Source organism: Photinus pyralis, unplaced genomic scaffold (assembly GCF_008802855.1).
Source record: "Photinus pyralis isolate 1611_PpyrPB1 unplaced genomic scaffold, Ppyr1.3 Ppyr1.4_LG1, whole genome shotgun sequence".
NCBI lineage: Eukaryota > Metazoa > Arthropoda > Insecta > Coleoptera > Lampyridae > Photinus > Photinus pyralis.
Window position 1 is genome coordinate 62,912,069 of NW_022170249.1, and position 14,358 is coordinate 62,926,426.

The 14,358-nt window shown below is 37.1% G+C and overlaps 1 protein-coding gene across 1 annotated transcript; it reads left to right on the forward strand.

Moving 5' to 3' along the window:
- The first annotated feature begins 276 nt into the window (after positions 1-276).
- On the forward strand, positions 277-2,829 carry LOC116165554. The gene is made up of 2 exons (XM_031480105.1): positions 277-1,183; positions 1,241-2,829. The coding sequence occupies exons 1-2, from the start codon at positions 451-453 to the stop codon at positions 2,827-2,829; spliced, it is 2,322 nt and encodes a 773-aa protein (XP_031335965.1). The 5' UTR covers positions 277-450.
- Positions 2,830-14,358: the final 11,529 nt, after the last annotated feature.

Sequence of the window (14,358 nt, forward strand, 5' to 3'; positions counted from 1 at the left end):
AACACACGTAAGTCCATGTGTCAAACTTAGGTTGAGAAATGCGCGTAACTCCCAGTTCTCCTATATTTCCAGCGTGTATGCAGGTGTTTACAAGTTTGGTGATAGTTTAGTGAAAAAAATCAATACATTTTGGAGTAAAAAGCCAGTTTAATATATAGGTAAGGCTGTTACGATACTTTTAAGAGTTTAATTGATTTAAAAAATGTATTGTATTTGCTTTAATTACGACTTTTTTACCGGCTATGGAGATACGCGCTTTTCCAACTTTAATTTAATGTGTTTATTTTGTAATTACACGTTTTTCTGCCCTTTTGCTATAGCTACTTAATCCTAGGTAGTTATTTTTTAATTTAAAGTTTGACAAGTAAATATGCACAAATGGTCGTATAAGTAAAGAATAAATAAGAACAAACATAAGCCATAGATACATTAGAAGCTTTTAATTTTAGGATGTCGTCTCGCACAAAACGTATAATGGACTTGGCTAACCAACAAGCAAGCTCTTCTTGCGTGGAAATGGTTGAATATGTGGTTGAAAAAGACGGAATTTTGTCACCTATTCATGCAAGACCGTCTAGTAAAATAAATGAACCACTAGTAAATAGTGTTAAGGTTGTACCACCGATGATTCAAACTAGTTTTGACCAAATAGAATTTCCGGCAGACGAGCCGGTAGACTTAAATGATGCTGCTAGCATGTACCATGATAACTTGACCAGTTTCGACCATTTAGAACTGCCAACAGATTTAAACGATGCTTGTATTTCTACCGATTGTGACCATCATGATTTGCCGACAGATTTAAATGATGCCGTTAGCATGAACGATGAACCGGACAATCCAGAGATTCTAGGAATGGAGCAAGACGAAGGCAACATGAATATTATTACCACCACAAATACTTCTTCTGAACACGATGCTGGCTCTGACGACTTGGATGTTTCTTACGTTCCTGAAGAAAACGATTCTGATAGTAGTAACTCTGCCAATGAGGATGATTTTAATAACAATGAAGAAAGAAATGAGGCCAATACCAGCCTGCCTACCACAAGAACTCGAAGGAAGAGAAAATTGTCCGAATCATGGAACTACAATATTAATAAATATAAACGTTTAAGAGGTCAGCCTTACCAAGGAAAAAAAGAAATAACCGGTAAATGGAATTACAACATTAACAAACCAGGTACATAGTGTTCTGCAGTAAAAAACATGAATAATAAAGGATTTATTTTTGTTTTAGGCAAGTTCTTAGAAAATCCGTGCAACTGCTCTCTCAGTAAGAAAAAATCTGCAATTCAGTGCCAAAAAATGACGGAAGAAAAGCGTTTAAAGATTTTCCAAAAATTTTGGAATAAAATGACTTGGAATGAAAGAAAATTGCAGGTACAGGCTCTAGTGCAGTGCGACAATGTTAAGAGAAGGAGAGGAGAACTTGAAGTGTCTAAAAGAAAGTATTCTATGAAATATTTTTTACAAGTGGATTTGGAAAGAATCAGAGTGTGTAAGCGGATGTTTGGTAGTACACTAGGTTTAAAAGAAACGCTGATATTGTCTTGGCTTAAAGAATTTAGTCGCGAGCCTGATGACTATCTGGGCAGCAAAAAAAGCGAAACAAGAACGGCGAAATTTGCAGAAAAAAATACGGCTGTGTATCAGTTTTTACAATCTTTACCAAAAATGGAAAGCCATTATTGTAGATCTTCCTCTAAAAAATTATATCTAGAGCCACTTTGGCGTTCCAATGCAGCACTGTACAATTTTTTCAGGCGAGAATATTGCGCCGAACGTACTTTAGAGCCTCCATCCATAGCAACGTTTATGAAGATATTTGAAGAGCTAAACTTGTCTCTCTATGTTCCTAAAAAAGATTTGTGTGACGTGTGTGAGGCCTACAATACGAAGAACTTATCTGAAGATGATTATAACCTACACCAAACGTTAAAGCAAGAGGCACGTCAAGAAAAGGAAAAGGACAAATCTACTAACGATGTTACAGTAAACGTGTATGCAATGGATTTACAAAGCGTGCTGTTAAGTCCCAAATCGACAGTCGCTGCAATGTACTACAAAACCAAACTGGTAGTACACAACTTCACTATTTATAACCTAAAATCCAAGGAAGGATTTTGCTTTCTGTGGAATGAGAGCGAAGGGGCCTTGACTGCAAACGATTTTTCCAGCATTGTTTCCGATTTTGTTGAACAGGAAATAAAAAAGAATAAAGGTTTACGTGAAATGATTTTTTTTAGTGATGGTTGCACGGGCCAAAACCGCAACTCAACATTGGCCAACGCGTTTGTAAACTTAGCTGCACAGCACAAAATTGTCTTGACTCAAAAGTATTTGTTTAAAGGGCACACTCAGATGGAGGTGGACTCGATGCATGCAACCATTGAAAGAGAGATTAGAAATCGAAAAATAAATCTGCCCGCTGATTATGCTTACTACTGCCAAAAGGCAAGATCGAGTCCATCTCCTTATAATGTAAGATATCTCACCCATTCGTTCTTTAAGAAAATGGATACTATAAAATTTTATACGTCAATACGTCCAGGTAGAATCGTTGGCGACCCCGTTGTCACTGACATAAAGGCTTTAAGGTACTTACCAAACTATGAAATCCAATTCAAAACGAGACATACAGATTCTTGGTGTACATTAAACCAAAGATTGAATAAAAAAACGGCCCCGTGCAAGTTTGAAGATTTGCCTTTCTTATACACAGAACGCAGAAAAATTAAAAAGGAAAAATATGAGCACCTCCAAATTCTGAAATTAGGACTTCTACAAGACTATCATCAATTTTATGATGAACTTCCGCATGAATAATTTTTTTAAAATTACTTTTTCGTTTATTCGTTGTGATTTTTATTGTGAGAATATTTTTTAGTTTAAACTGTATGAATTTCTGTACAAGATTTAAAATACGTATTCTGTTTAATATAGACTAAAGTTTTGTGTAATTACCAACTATGTAGTTGTTTTCTTTGGCGAAAACCACGTATATCCAATTATTTTATAATTTTTCACAGGAAAGTAGCGTACCCAACTGCTTTAGTACATTCACCAATTGTAGACTGATATTAGACTGCACAGAGATTTACACAGAAGTCTCTAGAAAATCTATGAGCACGCAAAGAGAGACTTACAGAACCTACAAACACCATAATACATGGAAAGGTCTAGTTGGTGTTGCTCCCAACGGTGTGATTACTTATTTAAGTTCCCTCTATCCTGGATCCACAAGCGACAAAAAAATCGTTCAGCATTGTGGTGTTTTAGAACATTTGGAACCTGGCGACTTAATATTGGGCGATAAAGGTTTCCTAATCGGCGACATACTACCTGCAGGTATTAGTCTGAATATCCCACCATTCCTGAATACGGGTCAATTTACACCAGAACAAGTAAAAAGGACTGAGTGTATTGCTCGCACAAGAGTACACGTGGAAAGAGCAATATGTCGGATGAAAAACTTTAAAATATTAAGTTTTATTCCAAGCACTATGCTTTCTCATGCCGACATTATTTTTCAAACCGTGGGAGCTTTAACAAATTTATAAAACCCACTAATAAAAGAAGTGGAAAGCAATTATTTAGACACCAAAGTAAATTAACTTTTTTGTAAATAATATATGTTTATTAATCTAGTAATGTAGAATTTTGTTTTTTTTAGTATTTTAAGTTCCACATATGTAAGGTACAAGTTTTTCCAAATAATAGTATATTAAGATACAAGTGTATAATCAAGTCTTTAAAGCACGCGCAACGAGCAACGTTGCAAGTGCTTTAAAGACCAATTATACACGTGTATCTTATAGTATTTTTTATTATACCTGCAGTATAATTTAAAAATAGGAAATTCAATGAAATCATATTGACGTTATACTCGAATACATGTCTAATTAAGTGGGCTGGGTGTTCGTAATTTCACGATTGCCATGGAAATGTCACTTGACGTTTGCTTATAAAAATTGTCGTCTTTGTGAATAAAACGATTTCCGTTGAAACAGATAATACACCGCCCATTAAATCGCTTGGTGTAAAATCTAAACAAACGTTGGTAGGTGTAAAATCTCAATCCAGTAAAGCCTATTATCAAGCATATGAAAAGTTGTTTCCATGGATGAATAGGAAGTTACTTACGAATAAAGTCTTAAATGCATCAATAATGCTGGCATATATGAAGGAAATGTCAAAGGTATTTAAATCTTCCATCTTTTAGTGCATTCATTCAAAACTTCACTTATTGCTGGGACTAAAAAGTGGAACAGATTTGGAAGCATACCCTAAATTACGCGCGTTTGTAAAAGCTTCAACCAAAGGATAGGTACAAGCCAAAGAAATGTTCTGCATTTACAGAAAGCGACTTAGGAAGATTTGTTATTTCACCTAGATGACAGTTTCAAAAGTCATACTTGAAGTATCGTTACTTAGCAACTTTAAAGCACGTGTGTTTTAAAGGCCTTTTTTATTATACCTGAATCACAATCTCCGTTTTAAACACTCAAATGCGTGCGAAAAAGGGCCTTTAAAACACACGTGCTTTAAAGTTGCTAAGTAACGATACTTCAAGTATGACTTTTGAAACTGTCATCTGGATGAAATAAAAACTCCTCTTAGGTCGCTTTCTGTAAATGCAGAACATTTCTTTGGCTTTTGTATCTATCCTTTGGTTGAAGCTTTCACAAACGCGCGTAATTTAGGGTATGCTTCCAAATCTGTTCCACTTTTTAATCGCAGCATTGCTTTAAAGTTTTGAATGAATGCACCAAAGTATAGAAGATTTAAATACCTTTGACATTTCCTTCATATATGCCAGCATTATCGACGCATTTAAGACTGTATTCGTAAGTAACTTTCCTATTCATCCATGGAAACAACTTTTCATATTCTTTATAATAGGCTTTACTGGAGTTGGATTTTACACCTACCAACGTTTGTTTAGATTTTACAACAATCAATTTAATGGGCGGTGTATTATCTTTTTCAACGGAAATGTTTAATTCACAAAGACGATGATTTTTGTAAGCAAACGTCAAGTGCATTTCCATGGCAATCGTGAAATTACGAACACCCAGCCCACTTAATTAGACATGTATTCGAGTATAACGTCAATATGACTTCATTGTATTTCCTATTTTTGAATTATACTGCAGGTATAATAAAAAATACTATAAGATACACGTGTATAATTGGTCTTTAAAGCACTTGCAACGTTAAAGGCACTCCGCTTTGCGTCGTGCCCTTAAACTCGTTGCGCGTGCTTTAAAGACTTGATTATACACTTGTATCTTAATATACTATTTTCGCACGCATTTGAGTGTTTAAAACGGAGATTGTGATTCAGGTATAATAAAAAATTCTTTTAAAATTGTAATATTTTGCAACCATGCATCCTCTTTAAGTACTTCAACGACTTCAAGCTCATTTGGAGTCCAAATAAGTAGGTAACATGCTCTTCTATTCGTCATATGGAGTTGTCCTTGGATTTGGTGCCAATAATTGTGTTTCCGGTTGATGACAGTCTCTTCATTTTCCTTATAAATAATATAACTTCGGTCATTAGATAAAGCTTGCTTTAAGCTAGAGTTTCTGTATTTATATGGGCACTTCACTTCCACAATGTGTGTGTCGCCTACCAATCCATCGGGGCTTGACCCCAAATAGCCACACTCGTGCAACCACAAACCAGTTGATTGGACATCAACGCCAAACAACTTTTGAAAAGTCTCTATTGCACATTTTTCATGTTCTCTTCCCCACTGCACAGCAAGTAGGGAATTTAAACTGTAGCCTTCCACCAGGCTTTTAAACAATGATGGTGGAAATCTATTCCTGTTGCATGCATTCAATACTACACCAAATTTACTTGCGGTAAGTCGATGTTTCCGAATGATCAACCACCTTTCATTTGAAGCCTGACCCCTTGTTGAATGTACCACATTCTCAAGCATCCCCGCAGTGAGACGGCATTTTTCTGATAAATACGCAGACTTCTCTGCACAAGACATGTATGATTGTGAAAACAAAATGTCTTCGATAACGGGTACATCTAAAGAGTAATTTTGAGCATCTTCTTCAGGGTTCAGCAGCCATGTAAACCCTACTACGCAGGTTTGTAGGGCATTGCGGAAGGTTGAAATTGCTTCTGAGCCAATGTTACTCCTTAATGGCTGGTACCGTTAATGTTTCGTAGGATATATATCTCTAATGGTATGCAGTTCATCAACAGCTTTTTTCGGGGCATTCCATGAACAGGGCTGCTCGGTAACGCTTACGTTATGATGTGCATGAATGCACAATGCTGCCATATGATGGCATATTGCTTGCCCCCTAGGGCAATTACATTTCCCTTCGATTATACCGTCTTCCCTATCGATCCAAATCTAAAAATGAATAATTAGTCAATGATAATGTGTACCTACTGTTTTTACTTACTTCAACAATGTATTCACGGTTCTTCATACTGGCTTGCACATGTCCCTTCAACAACATCGGCGATAGCGACGAATCGAAAGTCAATTTGGAAACGTGCCCACTTTCATATGCAATTTCGCCACGACGTAATTGATTTCCGTTTTCTTTGAAGAAATGCGCAATAATGGATAACGAAATTACATGTTTCGTTGCCACTGTGAATTAATACACCCATTATAATAAAAGAATACAGCTTTTAAGTGAGGTTAAAGGTACAATAGCTTTATTAATTACATAAAAAATTACACCAAAGTTAGTTTCATATATTCTAGTTTTATTAATGAAAAATACATACTTTCTGGAAGTTTTACACTTGTTCTTTAACCAATATCAAAAAAATTCAACAGTGATATGCAAAATAAAATGGCAGGACACTTTGTTTGGATAATGCGCCTTGACCTTCCTCAACGCACTCGCTACGATGACGTCACAACTAATTGAACGAATACCCTACCTTAAGCAGTGCTAGCCTTTCTGCTGACCCTACTGCTTCCCTGAAAAAGATATTCTGTCAAGTTAGTTTTGCTTTCAGCATTTCTAGGAGCGTTCTACATTTTTCAGGTGTCATACGGAAGTATTCGAAAAATGTTGTTTCATCATCCACTAAATCAGGGAATAAAGTGTGGTATTCTCCGTAATTTATAGTTGAAAACAAAGAAAACTGACTAGAACTGCTGAAATGCAGACAGAACTGATGCGCATCCTTCATTGATGCTGCGTTTCTCGATCGCGTATTCACCGGCCAAATTTATGTGTTTGAAAACATTTGCAAACGTTTTGCGCGCTTGGTGGGTACCTACCTTTAGCAAAATCGGTCACCAGTGAGAAAAAAATTCAACGTAAATGTAATTTTGTGCACCTATTTTCCAACTTCTTATGGAATATTCTATAGCTACGGTAAACAATTCCACAAATCAGCTTATTTTTTCGCACATGGAGGAAAATGTGTCAATATTGGTCGTAATCCTAAGCTACACAGTGGAAGAATACGGTGCAAATTTTAATGTTACATGAATATAATTTAAAGATTACAATTTTTAAGGAAAAATTAATTAAAATAGGGTTAAATGTTTCAGATTAATTATTAAATAAATGAAGTAGAGATGGCGAGTGTTTATTTGTACACCTAACCTACTTAGAAACCGTTCATAGTAATGATAAGATATCAAATAATTACCTTGAGCTCAAAAGGGGAATGAGTGCGACAGCCAAAATGGAATCTTTTTTTGTAAATATTGTGACAACCAAACTAGAGGCGAGATAAAAAGTTTGATTCTGAGATTACCTAATAAATATATATTAAAAATTAAAAACAAGGTTTCTTAATTACTATTGTAGACACTGGTACGTGTACCTACCTACTTGTGTTTTCACGAAATGGCGAATATCAAAGAGAATAAAAAGAGGCGGAGAAAAACCAATAAAAACCGTTTGAGGAAAGACAAAATCGGTGGAGACAAATAAAGTGAAACATTTGTGGGAGGAGTTTGCCAAACAGGAAAATGACCAACAAAAACTGCAGACTATTGAAGGTACTTGGATGGTATGGCAAGACTAACCTCATTTTTATTGAGGCTGAGTGAACCCGAAAGAGGCCAAACGCCAAAGATGTTGGTGAGATTCAACACCTTCGTGTTGTAACTTAGCGTCTTACCACTACTTTACCACCTCCTACATATTTGAATTTCACTGGATCCATGAAAGATATATTAGTTTGTGATTTGACAAATCGTTCAAATTTTGTGTCTTTTCCCGTTTAACTCGGGCTCACTTGTGTGCATCAAAAATACAGTTCACCAAAAATAAAACGAGAAGCTTTCCTACATTGCAGTTTGTCACTAAAAACACTCAGTTTGAAGCAGTAGCAGTGGCTAGGAATTTCTTTGCTGCCAGAACGTCTGAAGATGTTAAAACACTAGCAAGTTGACTTCCACGTTTGCGTGCAACTTCAACAGGTTCAACTGGTGACAACTGTTCCAGATCTTTCCCGGGTGTAACTTCTGTTTATTCTATTACTGTGGACGAGACCCCTGAGGCTGGATCTGATGTTGGGTCAGAGTCAGATCTTGAAGAAGGTCCTGGTACTGGCTCCACGCCGGTGCTGGATCAGTGCGGCCATGTGCAGAAGGTGCTGGAACTTCTTTTAATGAAAAATGAGGAACCTGCTTGTGACGGGGGCAGGTTTTCAGCTTCAAGGTATGCGTAATCAGGGATGATTTGTGGATTGAATGGGTATATTCCTGTAGCTCTGAAACCGGATACTGCGTTGTTATAGATAGCAGCTTTTGTCCACGCTTCTGGCAGTCCCAAATATCAATCTGTTAATGTTACGGGAAGGATTTGTTTTTATCCACTGGTTGCACGCCCTATTAAAGGCAGTCTTTAAAGACTTAAATACTGCCCTGTCTAAAGAGTGAGTTGTGTGACTTGGTAAGCAAAATTATTACGCCATTTTTATCCGCAAATTCAAGCACATCTACAGTGCAGTGTGATGCGTGGCCATCGACAATTAGCAGAGCTCTTCCATCTGGTTTTCTCGGCAGAAAATGCGTTCTGAGCCAGTCCATGAAAATTTTACCACAGCGATAAAATATAAGAGGACGTTGCGGTGCGCGCTTTATCTTAAAACAAATGCCCGCCAGATTTGGAAATGCAGACGTTTCTTTAAAATCATTTGTATTATTAATTGTACGGGTACACCTGGTTGTTTTTTCACGACATGAAGAATGTCAAAGAGAATAATAAGAGGCGGAGAAAAACCACTAGGAAACAATTTGAGGACTTGTTATATTTTATTGAACATAACATAATCCTCCACGGAATAGGTAAATAAAGTCACACATTTGTGGCAGGAGTTTGCCAAACAGGAAAATGCCAGCGGAAATGGACCACTAAAAACTGCCTTACAGATTTTCTTGATAAACGAAAGTTTTTTTGAAAATCACTTTCACCCAGCTGAAACGGGTCACTGTTGTCTCGTAAAATTCTTCGTTGGATTTCCTCATGTCTCAATAAAAACATAATCTACGAGTATTAAAAGGCACAGAACTCACCTCCCCATTACATTTTCCAATTGCCCGAACAAAGCTACTTGCATAAATCCTTGAAATTTATTCATTTTTTTCTCTTTAACACCCGGTTAAACTCCGAACGAATCCATGACAGGACCGTTACGCGCCAAACGGGTAGCATGAATCCTGCCGCTAAGTTTCTTTGGTTATGGTTGCAAAATAACGATAGGGAATTACGATAGTCGTTATCCCACTCTTGCTACGAGTGATACAGCATACCGATTTAAAAAAAATTATGGTAACGCCGCATAACGATAGTGATACAGCATAAGGCAGATTTTGAACGTTAAAAACAGATAGTACCTAATTAAGTTTTAGTTTTAAATGTAAATTCACCTGAAAATGTTGACTAGTTAGCAACGTTTTAATCTCACATTGAGATACTTACATGGATTGCGTTTTAAACATAAAATTCTAAAGTTTTGGACGAATAATTGAAACTCGCATCTAAGGGCTATTAAACTGGGGAGGTTTTCTAAATTTAGGCAGGCATCCAGAGATTATACAAGAATTGAAATTGAAAAATTGCCTAAAACTCTCTGAACCAATAGTATCAAAAATTAAATTGCAAATAATGAATTATGAGCTGTAGTGCCGTGAAGTTTGGAAATCCAGTAGCAGAGTTAGTAATTGTGGAAGATTTGTTTTTTTTTTTCGAATTGCAAGGCAGATTGTGCCTTCTGTTTTTGTGTTAGTGATAGTGGCGACGTTATGATCTCGAAGGGAGTTATAAAACACCTATACCATTTTCTCATAATAGAGGGCCTTTTATTTTTAATTTAAACCACTCGTTGAAGGTTCATCGGACACATGTTCAATAATCTTGCTTACACTTGAATTGGACACGTTATTTTCTTCAATTACGGTGTGCCCTGGCTCGGGATTGGACTGATGATCTAAATTTTCACTAGCTACAAAATCGACATCCGTAAATATGTTGCGGTTAACTGGCCATGTACCTGTGCCACGACAACCATGTCTTGTAAAGGCTTCTGTCAAGAATGCGGTAACTTTGTTTGTGCGAAGCCATTTAGCTATCACTTGGGTATAATTTGGTTCCATGGATTTGAAAACATCCACATCCAGTGGTTGCAACCTGTGAGTTGTGTCACCTGGAAGCTGAAGTAATATAATTCCATGTTTTGTAGATAATTTGATTTCCTCTAGATTTTTCGAATCAGTGTTGTGCCCATCCAAATAATAGGAGCCACTTTTCCTGCGGGCTGGGTTTCACAAACTTGATAAAATGTTTCAACCACAAAACAAATAACTGGGAGTTGATGTACCCACTTGCTACGGGGGTTCCTTCTGATCTTGAAAATTACCATCGGTTCCGCCCGGCAAGGCAAACCGTTTTCTTCTCAGGCTGCTTACAAACAAAAATTTAAATGCTCCGGCTAACTCAAATCGGTGGGCTTTTAACTCTTTAGAAGCTGTGTACCAACTTTAACCTGCCGCCTACCAGTCTCCTGACGCAACTCCTACTCCTCTCTTCTTTCCCCTAGTTCTCCGTCAAAGAAATAGGCACATTGGAGCCAAGTAGATAATATATTTAAATTATTTATATATACAAACGAAATACAGGGATCTAGCAGTTCTTCTCTCCTACTCATAAAAATGTAGCTTAACAATGACAACTAAACTAAATAAAACCCTACCAGTTGAGACTAATTTACTCAAGGGGTGGCCATCCTCTACAGTTTGAAAATTTTAACAATAAGTAATTGTTTTTACTCCAGCCTGACCTGGGACTTACTAATTTAAATAAACACAGAATTTATCCTACTCTTTGGTAATCGTTCATTGGACTTTAATAAACAATAAAATCAAAAGTTTTACTACAGCTAGATTACCAAAAAGTGGTCTTTTACAAAACGTTACAAATTTAATTAGACTAACCTTTACAATATTTGTACAGCCGATCTTGTGAACTGCTCTTTCCACTGGTACAGGGTGGGTGTGGTGAACCTGACACTTAGGTCTCTGTGACTTCCTAGGGGGTTGCTTGCAGTTAACACACGGAAACAAAATCCACGGTGCCCATCCTTCCTCGGAACGAAAGCAAAGTGTAGTATTTAAACGGAATCTTAGTCCAGGAAATCCTTCGCTTGGTGAGTGGGAAACGGCTAGTTGCCAAAGTTTCTACACAGCAGGTGTATTTAATTTAACACAGTGACCTCTACTATTTCTTTCCACCGGCTCTAGAGTTTATTGACTTTGACTCGCCTGCCGGAGACGGATTTTTAAGTTAGCGGCACGGCAGAACACAATTTTTATGGTCACGATCCGACGGTAAACCGCGATTTTTTCTCGGGTGGTTCGACTACTAATTTCACAAACTCTCCTTGGGGAAAATATCTCTCCAAAGCGCAGTGTTCCTTCGACAAAATGACCGTACGGCACTAGTAGGAAATTCCACCTGGGGCGGATCCCGAATATCTGCGCCTTGATGAATAGGGCAGCACTTTGATTTATATATCCTCGAGAAATCACAACGTATCCTAACTCTATTCACTGCATCCAAAGTAAATTGGCGTGAAGTCCAAGTGGTTCGCCTAAATATCACTTGATCGGAACCTGGGTTTTCGTCGCCGAAAAATTCAACGCGAAAAGAAAATAACACTTCTAAACGGGGTGCAAGAAGCACGCAAATGGGAGCAACCGAAATAAACCGTTGGCTCAAAACGCTAAGTGCTCCAAGACGATCGCTCAGGGTACGTGTTGACCCTTTTACGTACTAAACGCGAGTTTTTCTAAAACTATCCCCTTCTTCAGAATTCAAATGAGAAAACCACACCCAAATTACCATAAAACAAAAATGGCTCCCGCTAGAAATTCTCCAATTGGTTTAGATAAAAAAAACTTAAACCACTTTAGCTTCGTCATCAGCCTCCACGGAACTGCTGCGTAAGCGAATCTCACGGTTTTCTGCTGACGAATGAATACCCCTGATCCCTGGGTGGTTGGGTGCTATATCCGCTCCTATTCTCGGAACGAACGACAAAAACTCGCATTACTCATGATGACGTCAATCAACTTTGCAATCTTCCCACGACGAAATGAAATTTGAGCGAGATTAAATCTATCGTACCATAGTCTTGAGCGAACCGAAATGCCCAAACATAAATGATCACAAACTTTCTAACCGGAACAAATAATGAAATATACAGGGTGACCTGCACTATCATGACAAGAAATTTCGAATTTTATAATGAAATTCGGCGCGAAATAAAACCACTCGTTACACACTTTCACTGGTTTCAACTATGCTACCAGGAAAGCATTCATTTTTTAGTGCGGGGTGCATGCGTAACCTTTTAAACATAAACATGGGTGGCACGCAATTTCCAGTAGCATTGGCACAACACACTGATGTGGTATTTATACCTCGCTCTCCGCTAGCTACAAAACCTACTTGGTGTTTCCCTTTGGATGCTAAAACCTTGGGGGCCTTTTTTTGAACTGTCGAGAAGCCAGATTCAACGTATAGCACGAAAACCTTCTCAGGAAGCAAAAGAAATCCAACGAAAATTTGCAGAATATTTTATTAGATATGGGGCAGTAGAATGGCAAAATTATATTGATTAGTTCAACCTCGATTTAATTAAATGAATTTGTGGTGGAAGCTATCCATATAGTACAGTCAATCTGGCACAAAATTTGTGGAAAAAAATACCTTATAACTTTTTTTTTGCATAAATCGTTAAAGTAGCCTTAGAAAAGCTTAACTCCAAAAATCCGGGATGGTACCGTGGGCCAATTTTGAGAAAACTCGGAAAGTTTTTGGATGCGATTTAAACGATAAGTTTTAAAAAAAAATTTATTGAAAAATAGTATATTAAGATACAAGTGTATAATCAAGTCTTTAAAGCACGCGCAACGAGTTTAAGGGCACGACGCAAAGCGGAGTGCCTTTAACGTTGCAAGTGCTTTAAAGACCAATTATACACGTGTATCTTATAGTATTTTTTATTATACCTGCAGTATAATTTAAAAATAGGAAATACAATGAAATCATATTGACGTTATACTCGAATACATGTCTAATTAAGTGGGCTGGGTGTTCGTAATTTCACGATTGCAATGGAAATGTCACTTGACGTTTGCTTATAAAAATCGTCGTCTTTGTGAATAAAACGATTTCCGTTGAAAAAGATAATACACCGTCCATTAAATCGCTTGTTGTAAAATCTAAACAAACGTTGGTAGGTGTAAAATCTCAATCCAGTAAAGCCTATTATCAAGCATATGAAAAGTTGTTTCCATGGATGAATAGGAAGTTACTTACGAATAAAGTCTTAAATGCATCGATAATGCTGGCATATATGAAGGAAATGTCAAAGGTATTTAAATATTCTATCTTTTGGTGCATTCATTCAAAACTTCACTTATTGCTGGGACTAAAAAGTGGAACAGATTTGGAAGCATACCCTAAATTACGCGCGTTTGTAAAAGCTTCAACCAAAGGATAAGGATAAAGGTACAATCCCAAGAAATGTTCTGCATTTACAGAAAGTGACTTAGGAAGATTTTTTATTTCACCCAAATGACAGTTTCAAAAGTCATACTTGAAGTATCGTTACTTAGCAACTTTAAAGCACGTGTGTTTTAAAGGCCTTTTTTTCGCACGCATTTGAGTGTTTAAAACGGAGATTGTGATTCAGGTATAATAAAATAGTTATTTATATAACAAGAGCGCGAAGTTCAATTTCGCGCATTGAGACTGAAGGTATTTTGACGAGGCGAAGCCGAGTTAAAATATCAGTCAAATGCGCGAAATAACTTCGCGCTAGCGCTATATACAATA